The sequence below is a fragment of the Thamnophis sirtalis genome, unplaced genomic scaffold, assembly GCF_051295495.1.
Source record: "Thamnophis sirtalis isolate CommonGarterSnake01/CBP01778 unplaced genomic scaffold, rThaSir2_p1.2 scaffold_9, whole genome shotgun sequence".
Lineage (NCBI taxonomy): Eukaryota > Metazoa > Chordata > Lepidosauria > Squamata > Natricidae > Thamnophis > Thamnophis sirtalis.
Genome location: NW_028261389.1, coordinates 47120901 through 47133830, shown reverse-complemented (window position 1 = coordinate 47133830; position 12930 = coordinate 47120901). Strand labels below are relative to the sequence as shown.

Sequence of the window (12930 nt, the reverse complement as noted above, 5' to 3'; positions counted from 1 at the left end):
CCTGTTGTTCTAGTGGTTATGGCGCAGGCTAGAAACCAGGAGACCTGGGTTCTAGTGCTGCCATCATGAAATGGCTGGATGACCTTGGGCCAGCCACTCTCTCAGCCCAGCTCACCTCACAGGGTTGTTGTTGTCGTGAGAAAAATAGGAAGAGGAAGGTGCGTTTGGATATTCATTTTGTCAGCTATTTTGTCAGTTATTTTTTAATAATAAAGGAGAGATAAAAAAATAAAAGAAAATAATAGAATAAAGTGCCTCAGTTTAAATGCAACTATAAAAGTACTATGCACTGCATCCGTATCTAAAAAGATAGTTCATAATTTAAATCAGATTGCCTTATTTTCATGACACAAAAAAGCTCCCCCCCCCCGCAGCTTCCAACACCTAAACTCTACTCCACCCCACCCCCGAAGACATCCCTCCCCCTCTCGCTTTCTAACCCAGTGGTCAACCTTGGCAACTTTAAGACTTGTGGACTTCAATTCCTAGAGTTCCTCAGCCAGCTGGCTGAGGAACTCTGGGAGTTGAAGTCCATAGGTCTTAAAGTTGCCAAGGTTGGAGACCACTGTAATCTAACCCAGTGTTTCCCAACCTTGGCAACTTGAAGATGTCTGGACTTCAACTCCCAGAATTCCCCAGCCAGCATTCGCTGGCTGGGGAATTCTGGGAGTTGAAGTCCGGACATCTTCAGATTGCCAAGGTTGGGAAACACTGATCTAACCAACCCACTCGCGCAGCTCTGCGTCGCGTGCGTCGCAGGCGTCACGCGAAAACGGGCCGCCTACGCGATCGCGCCAAGCCAATCGGGGGCCTCGGAAGAGCGACGTCAGCCAGGCCCTCTTTGAACCCTGACCTTTAGGTCCTCGCGCGAGGCAACCGACGGCGGGACCTCACGTCCGCTTCCATTCGCCTGAGCGAGATCGCTCGCGGTTGTCCTCCGCCTTTTCCCGCGCGAGCAGCCGCCGCTGGCGATGGTACCGATCTCCCCACAGCGCGCGCGCTAACCCTTCCCGTCATCGCCCCCCCCCCCCGCCACGGGGAAAGCGCCTCGGGGAAAGCACGGTTCTCCGCCGCCAAACAGGCGCCGCCAGTCTCTCTCGCCAGGCAGAGCCCTCGTTCCCACCCCCGTTTCATCTTCTCTTTCCCCCGGACGCAGCACTAGGCGACGTGGAGCCGGCCAAACGCTTCCCTCACCGGGACCCTCATCATGGCGAGCGCCTCATACCACATCTCCAACCTGCTGGAGAAAATGACGTCGAGCGACAAGGACTTCAGGTGAGAGGCCGAGCCTGCCCTACCTATTTCTGATGTGAGGAGCTTTCCGCCTCCTGAGGCTGAAGGAGACTCTCCGCCTGTCCGCGGCTTGGATGCTTTAAAGCGGGCAGGCCCCAGCTGCTTCTTGGGAGGTGGTGCCCCACCCAGCCTGTCTTTCGCCTGATTTGAGGCCCGTCAAGCAGGAGAACTTGAGGTCCCTGATCCTGGCCTTGTTGTGCCTCGCTTGGAGTTCGCATGGCTGCGATTTGGAGGCCGGCCTTGAGGCGGCCCTTCCCCCCCCCCCCCCGAAGTTGTCTGGAAGTTTGTTAACCCCATTCCCTCTTTTTGCTCTTGTACTACTCTTGTATTCCCTGATTTCTCCTAGAAGCCCGTTCTCTGTCAGCAGGACGTTTCTTAGTCTTTTTCAGTCCCAGTTAAAAATATCTTTTTAAACCAAATACTTTAATGTGTGTATGTAGAGTGGAGAAGCCGTTTCTGTTCTGTTCTTAGTCCCAGTTAAAAATACCTTTTTAAACCAAATACTTTAATGTGTGTATGTAGAGTGGAGAAGCCGCATCTTTCTGAAATTTTATTCTTTGAAATTTGTTTCTAAGCTATAACTATAACTTGAATTCACAATAGAAACATACATCTGAAGATATTATAATAAACACTGAATTTTAGTTCAGAAATATTAAAATACCGGCTTAGCCATAGATATTACTGGTGTTGAATATTTCAGTATCTCACTTCTTTTTTTTATATATATATAAAAGGCAAAGTGATTTAAGTGTCTATCCTGTCCACGCCTGCTGAAATAACAAATTGTGTATTAATATTTCTAATACTGTAGTAAAATAAGAAAAGTTTTGCAAACTGCTGAAAATCTTGCTGTTACAAAATTAAATTAATTGAAAAAAAATTTCAGAATATATTCCCAATATTTATTATAGAAGACTGGTGTACCTGTAAATCCTCTTTTGCATGTTTACTGAATGAAATAAATGATTTTCTCCGTTTGCATCGACATTTAAGTTACATAAGGACATAGAAAATTATAACTATCTGTAAAGGACATTAAATTTATCAACAGTATATCACAACATAGCATAAACAGACAATGATTGATCATTTGTTAATCTGTTGTTAAACATAACAGATTAACTTCTTAAGTATTGGTATTTTCTTATGTTTGTTGTTGGCAGATTGATTCCATTAAATTATAAAATGCATGTAGTCCTCGACTTATAACCACAACTGAACCCCAATATTCTATTGTTAAGTGAGACAATTGTTAAGTGAATTTTGTCACATTTTACAACCTGCCACAATGGTTAAATGAATCACTCAGATGTTAAGGAAAGTAGGGTTTTAAGTGGATCTGCCTTCCCCATTGACTTTCCTGGTAGAAGATTAAAAAAGGTGATTCGCATGACCCTGAGACACTGCAACTGTCATAAATATGAGTCAGTTGTCAAGTGTGTCAATCGTGGTCACATGATCATGGGATGGTACAATGATTGTATATAATAAATGATCATGTCATTTTTTTCAATGTTATAACTTAACAAGCACTAAAGAAACTTGTAAGTCAAGGACTATCTGCATTTTCCCCTCTATTTTGTTTTCACTTGTTATATACAACTTACACACACACACACACACACACACACACCATGTAAAGTATTCCATGTTTCCTGAAGTTCAGTATGGAATTAAATACATCAGGCATGAACTCTCATTTTCCATTTAACTGTAATTATGGTATAGCTCTACTGCATCAGCTTCAGTACTAATCATGATGCGTTTTGTGTTTTTACCAGTGTCAATACAATAGTCAAACTAGGGTCAGATTTATAATTTTTAATGGAACAGTCCAGTGTAGGTCCTAAAATCAGTAAGTTTAAAGCACAATTATACAAAGTGATGCCACTTTGTAATTAATTAAAAGTAAGTTGGATATTTGTAAAAGAAGCATGGAAGTACTCATGTAATATTTACAAGTCCTTTCCACTCATAGTTCTCAAGACAGGTAATAGCAATAATAATACACATAAAATATTACACAATGAAACAGTAAATACAAATGCACTCTCTTTTCAAATGCACTATGCTTCTATATATTGTGCATATAAGAAGATTAAAACCTTGTGTATCATTTTCATTGTTGAATGAGGCAAGCATTTAAGGACATGACTGTGGCATTTGTTTCAAATATTACTACATATTCATGGTCAGACGCCTTTGGCTTTCCTATATGATATTGTCACAGTTTTCTCATTCTGGCTTCTTTTTAATATTGGAGAAGATGTTTGTCTTAAAAAAAAAACACTTCAGAGATATCCCAATTTCATTTTTTAATAGAACATTGGACATCTTTCTGCAGTGTGATGACTACTACTGCTATGTATGCCCTTACTTCTTTCTGTTATACCATATTTTTTGGGGTATAAGACGCAGCAAGGTTTTGAAGAGGACAATTAAAAAAAAAGTTTTTGCACTCTGCAAACCTCCCCAAAACGGCCCATTTTTTTGCAAAAATGGACCCGTTTCCCCTCCCAAAAAGGCATGAATAGCCTTTAGGGGGTTTGCAGAATGCTCCTGGCGGGAGTGCTCCTGGGGCCGGGGGGGGAGGTGTAAAAGTGAGCAAAAAATGGACCGTTTTTTGCTCATTTCTGCCTTCCACAGCCCCCAGAAGCTCTCTAAAAGCTTCCTGGAGGCTATGCACGGCCAATTTGGTGAAGGGGGCGGGGTTTCAGGAGGCAAAAAATGCTGTATTCAGTGTTTAAGACGCACCCAGATTTTCAGCCTCTTTTTTGAGGGAAAAAGGTACGTCTTATACTCCGAAAAATACAGTAATTTCAGTATGTATGAATAACATCAAATTGGAAAATGCTGTTCTAAATATTTCCTTGAAATATGTGTATAAAGGGACTTACTGTAAGCTTTTATTCAACAAAATAGATATTTATAATAGTTGCAAGTCACATAACAGGGAAAAACATTTAATAGCTTTTAGTTGCATTAGATTGAATACAACAGGAAAAAATATTTTAATGATAATATTAGTGGTAGTATTTAATATCTTACCAATAATTTAAGGAAGTGTTAGGATTAAATATGAAATGGAGTAATACACACACACACACACACACACACACACACACACACTGTAGAGGGATAGATTTCATTAATGTTTTCTAAAATTAAAGTTCACATAGAGTCCAGAGTTTGTCATGTGGCTAGATTAAGCTTCATTTAGACAAAAAGACTGAATCTACTCCAGTTTCCACTGAGACTTTTATAAAAGAGTCATGTAGAAAAAGAAATGTTACCTATTAAATTTTTATTTTTTGAAAATACTTTATCAGCTTATGTGAAGTATCTTGTATAATCAGTTCTTTTTTTCTAGTCATTTTGTTTTATATTAATTTTCATACAATTTCCATATTTCTAGCTAATTATAGTTGGAACATGTAATCTATTGTTCAATTTACAAATTATATGTGGATTTATATTGCATGGTTGTGTATATCTGAATTATTTATGTTGTCAAGTTTACTTAATCTATTTTAGATTTTAAAATATTATGGTTCTTCTTAGGCTGAAATTAATTTGTTGGTTGAAATGAAGATTTAGAGAAACTTGGCCTAGTCCAATGAAGACAGGTTGAAAAGATAGATATGTTTAGCTTTAAACAAAAACAGACTGAGAATATAGATAGCATGCTTCAAGTATCTAGGGAAATGGCCTATAGAAAAAAGTTATTGTTTTCTATCAAAATAAATTCTGTGATATCATTATACAAGACATGGAATAGTGCTTAAATTACAGAAAGGCACATTTCATTTGAGATGTAGGGCGGGGAGAGAGCTTTCTAATGGTAACCGGAATTTTCGGACCATCTTCTCCAAACAGAATTCAGCCCAATTGGGGACTTTACAGATTCCTTCCCTCAGGAGGTGGTAGACTTCCTGTAAAATAGCTACATGTTAAAATTGATGCCAGATACATAGCGCACTTAGTGCTATCATTTAGACTGGTGTTTTTTCAAACTTGATAACTTTAAGATATTTGGACTTCAACTCCCAGAATTCCCTAGCCAGCATCTTAAAGTTACCTGGTTTGAAAAACACTGACTTAAACTGATGCCTCAAAACAAAGATATTAACTCTGCCTGAACTACCATATTTTTCAGAGTATAAGATGCACAGCAGTATAAGATGCACCAAGATTTTGAAGAGGCAAATTTTAAAAAAAGGTTTTGCACTCTGCAGACCTCCCCAAAACAGCCTGTTTTTCATCAAAAAAAGGGCATGCATAGCCTTTAGGAGGCTTATAGACTGCTCTTGGGGGCTGGGGGCCCAAAAATGAGCCACAAACAGCCTGTTTTTCGCTCATTTCTGCCATCCCCAGCCCCCAGGAGTGCTCTAGAAGCCTCCTAAAGGCTATGCATGGCCATTTTGGTGAAGGGGGTGGGGTTTTGGGAGGCAAACACTGCTGTTGTATTCAGTGTATAAGAAGCACCCAGATTTTCACCCTCTTTTTTGGGAAAAAGGTGCGTTTTATACTCCGAAAAATATGGTATTCCAATTCTTTGGTTTTGTAATTTTGTTTTCTAGTAACATGATGAACTATTCATTTTTCAAACATAATTAGTCTTTCAGTTTACTATTTACCTGGATAGCTAAATAGCTAGTGTCATTTTTTTGCTTTCTATTGTTGATACTTATTTAAATATTTACTTAATGGATTAGGCTGAAAGGTAGTTGAAAAGAATAGATATTTGATGTTATCTTGGCCTTTTCTCTTCATTTTTTATGACAATTGGTGGTCTTGTGCAGATGAGAAAAGATTGTTTGATCTAACATGTTTTTCCCCATTTCTTTCATTCTATTTTGAAGTCTTTTCTCCAGAATTGAAGTATATTACTTTATTTCACATAACGTCTAACATATTTGAAGTTGAGATTATTAATTATTAGATTGATGTAAAACTGATGGCTAACTGAAATGACTTTCTTTAAAAAAAGGTTTATGGCAACAAATGACTTGATGACTGAACTACAAAAAGATTCTATCAAGTTAGATGATGATAGTGAAAGGAAGGTTGTGAAAATGATTTTGAAGTTGCTTGAAGATAAAAACGGTGAAGTGCAAAATTTAGCAGTCAAATGGTATGTATTTTCTGATCAGGCATTTTATTTTATACCAATTGTCTTGATTTATACTGAGAAAATATGAGTTGGTTTATCTGTTCTGTCATCATTCTATAAGCAAGTCAGGAAAGCCCAGTGACCTTACGATCTCAAACATTACATGGTAAGAGATAACAAGATATTCTTGTTTTTCTCTGTGAATCAGTTTTGATATAATATGTATGAATCTATGTTGATTATTTTGAACTGTCTTTTGAATCCAATTTCACTGGATAATCCTTAGAGAAAATATATGTATATAATTACGTCCACATTCTGTCATTGATAGTTTTATAAACATCACTTAAATCTTACATACTACAAAGGGAAACAAATGTGTTTGTTTCATTCCTTCTCATCTCTTTGAAGGCCAGCAGTGGTCCTTAACATCTGATTATAGTTGTTACTAATGGAGAATTAAATGTAATTCATTTTAATATATTTATATAGAACCAAATAATACTTGCATGTGGGTGTACGAAAAGATGTAAAATTCTATTTGCTGTCATGAGAAGATGCAGTCATTTTGAAATTAACTAACAGAGTGTACAGTAATTGACTATTGCATAAAAGAAAAATAATTTTAATAATTTTATTATTTGAATCCAGAAGCAGTGATACCGTGTTTCACAGTACTATACTTTACAGGGTACTATAAAATCAAGTACAATGATTTTTATAGCAAAATTCCCATTGCTTTATTCACAACCATGAATCAGCCTGAGAATAGATATATCACATATAAATCAGATGTCTATATATAATTTTTACATACAGAATTTTTGTCATTGCTAAACATAATAAAGATTTTTTAAAAAAGTTAATTCTTTAACAATGTTAAAACCTTACATTTATTTATACTGAAGAAAAAGCTATCTTATTCTAAGAATTATGCTTACTTAGTCAGAAGTAATGATAGTAGATTATATATAAATAAAAATGGGAACAAAACATTTCTGTGTCAGATTAGTTTTGTTAAATAAACATTCAAATTGAATAAATAATGAATTGCTTATGGCTCTATTTGAATTAATCATATAAATAAACTTTCATTGAGAGATTTTACTTCAAATTCATTGTTAAATTTTTTTAATATTTCCCAAGATAATCTCTTTACCACATTTCTGTTTTTTCCATTATTGTATTTATACTTGAAATATGATGAGAAGTATTCACGGATAAGCCTGTTTCTTCATTAATCTATGTTGTAAGTGGCAGCTGTTAATGTAGTAATTTGAAAATAGCAAAATGCTATTGCTTTGCTAATATGTTTTTTTATTTATTTTTGTTAGATTTTATTTTACAAAATAATTTTATTGCTTACCTGTATTCATTAATGTCAGTTTCTTGGCTTCATTCAAAATCCTTGGCAAAGTTATGAAAATAAGTATTTCTTTCAGTCAATAATGATACATTTTTTTAGCTGCATTCAAAGCATTGTGAATGATTGTTTGCTTTATTTTTGCTACCTAGTGTTAAAAATACATGAATGTTTTATTTTAAAAGCTGTTAGAGAATGCTATGCTTCAGATTTGAGATCAAAAATGCGATTTCTTTTAATTTGATGGAGATTGACAATTGCATTCAGGAAGTGGCTGTAGGATGTGCCTTCTTAACTCAAACAACCTTTTCTATTTGAGATTTGAGTAATTACACATAGCTACTTGATTTCTTTATATGTCTCAGATATAGTCTAAAGCCCCCAAATATTTGATATAAATGCTGCCAGTAGATTGTAATTCTAAAGTAGAGTAGTCTCCTTCAAGTCACATTCAGTTATTGGTAACATCATAAACATTTCCATGGGTTTGGTTTTTTTTTTAAAAAAAAATATGGAACTGGTATAGTGTTGCTTTCTTCAGCATATTTTAGGACCATGTTACTTAGTAATGGAGTTTCTGGTTCAAATACCATAATAAACCAATGACTACCTGTACTGTTTTCTTAATAAAGCTTATTTTGTGAAACCCACAAAAATTACATGATTTATACTTTGGTATTCACTAAAGAAATTTAACAAATATATTTTTGGCAATGCTTTCTTTTTTTCTTCCTTTTTATTGACCAGTCAATAACTAAATAATTTTTAATATCTATGTACAATTAGAAGCAAATGAAAATATGCAAATAGAAGCAAATACAAAACATTCTTTGATTTGAAACTGGTTTATTTAAATTAATGGAAACACAAACCTTTGTTTTGATATGTATCTTAAGTTTTATTTATAAATATCAATGAATAAATATTTCAACATTTTAAATTACAATTTAAATTGTTTTGGTTTCATTGCAGTCTTGGACCCCTGGTGAGTAAAGTGAAAGAATACCAAGTAGAGACAATTGTTGATACTCTCTGTACTAACATGCTTTCTGACAAAGAGCAGCTACGTGATATTTCAAGCATTGGTCTAAAAACGGTTATTGGAGAACTTCCTCCTGCATCTAGCGGTAAATCTTTCTTATTTCCTTCTCTTGATCATTTATTATTATCTAGTTTGATTTTAGTTGGTCAATCTCAATACAAATGAAGTGTAACAAATAATTATTTTATTTTAAAACATTTGATTTGTAATTGGTTCTCTTTGTTGTTTAAGTATATGTTTTATGTACTAATGTTTTAATTTCCAGCTTGGATTTTATGTGTTTCAAGAAAGGAAACAGAAAGTGTTAGGTCCTTGATTACCATGTTTCCCCGAAAATAAGACAGGGTCTTATTTTCTTTTGACTCCTGAAATAAGCACTTGGCCTTCTTTTCAGCGAGGTCTTATTATTTTTGAGGTGCAGGAGGCGGTGAGCGTGGTTACCTCAGGCTGTTGCTGTGTTACAATATTTTCGGGGAGGGCTTATTTTAGCGCATGCACTTAAAAGCCCAATTGGGCTTATTATCCAGGGAGGGCTTATTCAGAAGAACAAATAATCTGGTGGGGGTGGGGGAAACAGGAGGGAAGAAAAATCTAACAGTTTTTGTCTGGTCCAGCTTGTAAAATAATTTGTACATGGTGCAGCTTAGTTTTACCAGCATGGTGTTTTAATATTCTTTTCCTAGATCGTTCTCAAAAAGATCTGAGTTATAACTGGAAGTTTAAGTAAGAAATTGTGTATAAATTCCAGTCACTTATACATGTGGTTTGTTGTTTTGCCTGCTGTGCACTTATGCGTATACCTTTCTAGGAAATAAAAATAGATTTGTTATATAATTTATTCAATTACATGTATTACAAAATGAGTAGCATTTTATTTTGGAAATATTACATATCTTTACCAATAATTACTAGTTTAATATTGATATTGCATTGATTTTCAGGCTCTGCATTAGCAGCTAATGTTTGTAAAAAAATTACTGGGCGACTTACTAGTGCTATTGCAAAACAAGAGGATGTGTCTGTTCAGTTAGAGGCTTTGGACATCATGGCTGACATGTTGAGCAGGTAAACATATACATTAAAGACACTCTTAGGCAGTATTTCTGCAAACTGCCCTATTCATGTTTGCCTGTTACAAAAATGCCTTGACAATATAATTTATCATATTGATTTTGTTTTTTTAATGTTTTAAGGCAAGGAGGACTGCTTGTGAACTTCCATCCTTCTATTCTGACGTGTCTGCTTCCTCAGCTAACTAGTCCAAGGCTTGCTGTGAGAAAAAGAACCATCATTGCTCTTGGTCATCTTGTTATGAGCTGTGGTAACATAGTGTTTGTGGACCTCATTGAACATCTCTTGACTGAGCTATCAAAAAATGATTCCATGTCAACAACAAGAACCTATATACAATGTATTGCTGCCATCAGTAGACAAGCAGGTCATAGGATAGGTAAATAAATTTATACAGTACTTTCACATTTTTATGTGAAGTGTTAAATATTTCATAATTATATTTTTATTTTTCTGCCATCAGGTGAATATCTTGAGAAAATTATCCCTTTAGTAGTAAAATTTTGTAACATAGATGATGATGAACTTCGAGAATACTGCATTCAAGCATTTGAATCTTTTGTTAGGAGGTAAGGTATCCATTGCTTTGTTTGGTTTCTCCTAGTTATCTGTATAGTATGAAAAAAATTGTAGTCACAGAAAAAATAGTTATTTTCTTGTGAAATCATGAAGTCCTTCCAGTGTTTGTCATTGAATTAAATTGTATTCTTTGTTCTTTTACTAATTCTGAATTATTTTGGTAAGATATATAATTATTTCAAAGTACTATCTCCTTAATATGCCCTTGCAAAAGACAATTAATAGGGAATGCTTATCTGGTGCTTGAGATGTGCTGTCACTTAAAATTTATACTTCTTAAAAGTACTAGTGGAAAATCTACCATAAAACATTTATATTATATATTAAGCATGTTATGTGATATATATTTGAAATTCTGTAAAATATTCAATAAAGTATTCACCTCATAAGCCTAAGACTGAAAATCAGGCTTGTCAGATGTTACACCTTTTCTATCCTGCTCTACGGAGTAGAGAGTTGGTCTCTGACAGAAAACCACTTGAAGAAACTAGAAGCATTTGAAATGTGGATTTAAAGACAATTGTTATGTATAAGCCGGGTTGACAAAATCACAAATGTGGAGGTGATAAGCCGTCTGGGAAAGCAAAGGAAAACCATCAAAGCCATTAAAAAGTGAAAGTTAGAATATTTTGGACATGTGATGTGACACCCAGAAAAATACGGCATACTTCACTTAATCCTCCAGGGAAAATTTGAAGGCAAACGAAGTCCAGGCAGAAGAAGAACATCCTGACTTCAAAACCTAAGAGACTGATTTGGACAAAACTCAGTACTTTTTCATGCAGCTGTTGACAAAAATAGGATTGTCAACATGATTGCCAACGTCTGATGACGGATAAGGCACAAGAAGAAGAAAGTATTCAACTTACAATCACAATTGAGCCCAAAAGTTATGTTGCTAAGTGAGACACTGGTTAAGTGAGTTTTGCCCTATTTTACAACTTTTCTTGCCACAGTTAATAAGTGAATCATTGCAATTGTTAAATTAGTTACACAGTTGTTAAGTGAATTTGGCTTCCCCAATGACTTTGCTTGTCAGAAGGTTGCAAAACGTTATTCCATGACCCTGGGACACTGCAATTGTCATAAATATGAACCAGTTGGCAAGTATCCATATTTTGATCATGTGATCACGGGGATGCCACAACAGTCATAAGTATGAAAAATAGTCATGTCACTTTTTTCTGTTCTTCTGTAACTTCAAATGGTCACTAAATAAACTGTTGTAAGTCAAGGATTACCTGTATAGAATACATACAATAGAATAATGAATTGCTTTATATTAGATTTTCCAATTGGTTCTTTTGAGAAGTGTTAATCAAACCTGAGAAATGTTTCTAGTATTTATACTCTTTTATCTATAAAAGAAGTGAGCATTTTTGTTGTTTTGGTCTTACAAGATGGGAAGAAATCTTGTAAATAACAGCTGAAAAATTCATCTTCATCTACAGTCAGGTCTTTGATTCTTTGGAGGCACTGTAGTGGGAAGAATATTTACTTCTCTCTGTCAGTTGTCCAAACTTTTTGTCAGTTCTTTAACAATGTTGTAAGTCATAATGATACAATTGAATGGAGACGTATGCCTGGCTTGTGTGTTTTAGGGTGTCCATAGAGCATGGGAGGACAGGTCCCCTGCTATTTCATCTGCCGCTGCTCTTTCGAGATTTGACCTATCTTGATAAGGTCATTGAAAGTTCTCTTGATTTGGTTGTCTAGTTTGATCCAATTGTATAGAAGATGAAATCATGGTCTCATTTGATGTCACACACTACATATCCATAGATCCAGAACTAAAAAAGGAATCCATGACAGCGCTACTACACAGCATACCACATCTAACCAAATATACCTGGATTGGAAGACAGAATTGTGGACCTTATAACTTTTACTAACCTATAACCATACAGTGGGGCAAAAAAGTATTTAGTCAGCCACCAATTGTGCAAGTTCTCCCACTTAAAAAGATGAGAGAGGCCTGTAATTGATCATAGGTAGACCTCAACTAAGAGAGACAAAATGAGAAAACAAATCCTGACAATCACATTGCCTGATTTGGAAAGAATTTGTTTGCAAATTATGGTGGAAAATAAGTATTTGGTCAATATCAAAAGTTCATCTTAATACTTTGTTATATATCCTTTGTTGGCAATAACAGAAGTCAAACGTTGTCTGTAAGTCTTCACAAGGTTGGCACACACTGTTGCTGGTATGTTGGCCCATTCCTCCATGCAGATCTTCTCTAGAGCAGTGATGTTTTGGGGCTGTCGCTGGGCAATACGGACTTTCAACTCGTTCCAAATGTTTTCTATGGGGTTGAGATCTGGAGACTGGCTAAGCCACTCCAGGATCTTGAAATGCTTCTTACGAAGCCATTCCTTCATTGCCCGGGCAGTGTGTTTGGGATCATTGTCCTGCTGAAAGACCCAGCCACATTTCATCTTCAATGCCCTTGCTGATGGAAGGGGG

At 35.7% G+C, this 12930-nt stretch overlaps 1 protein-coding gene across 2 annotated transcripts in view; it reads left to right on the top strand.

The window, feature by feature from the left end:
- Nucleotides 1-872: 872 nt before the first annotated feature.
- The window catches only part of CAND1 (cullin associated and neddylation dissociated 1), a 28654-nt gene continuing 16596 nt past the window's right edge, over nt 873-12930 (top strand). For both annotated transcript variants that reach the window (XM_087723469.1, XM_014065569.2), the window contains exons 1-6: nt 873-1275; nt 6287-6430; nt 8745-8899; nt 9756-9879; nt 10008-10264; nt 10349-10454. In XM_087723469.1, the coding sequence (XP_087579595.1) occupies nt 1208-1275; nt 6287-6430; nt 8745-8899; nt 9756-9879; nt 10008-10264; nt 10349-10454 (854 nt within the window). In that variant the 5' untranslated portion in view covers nt 873-1207. The remainder of the gene's footprint in view (nt 1276-6286; nt 6431-8744; nt 8900-9755; nt 9880-10007; nt 10265-10348; nt 10455-12930) is intronic.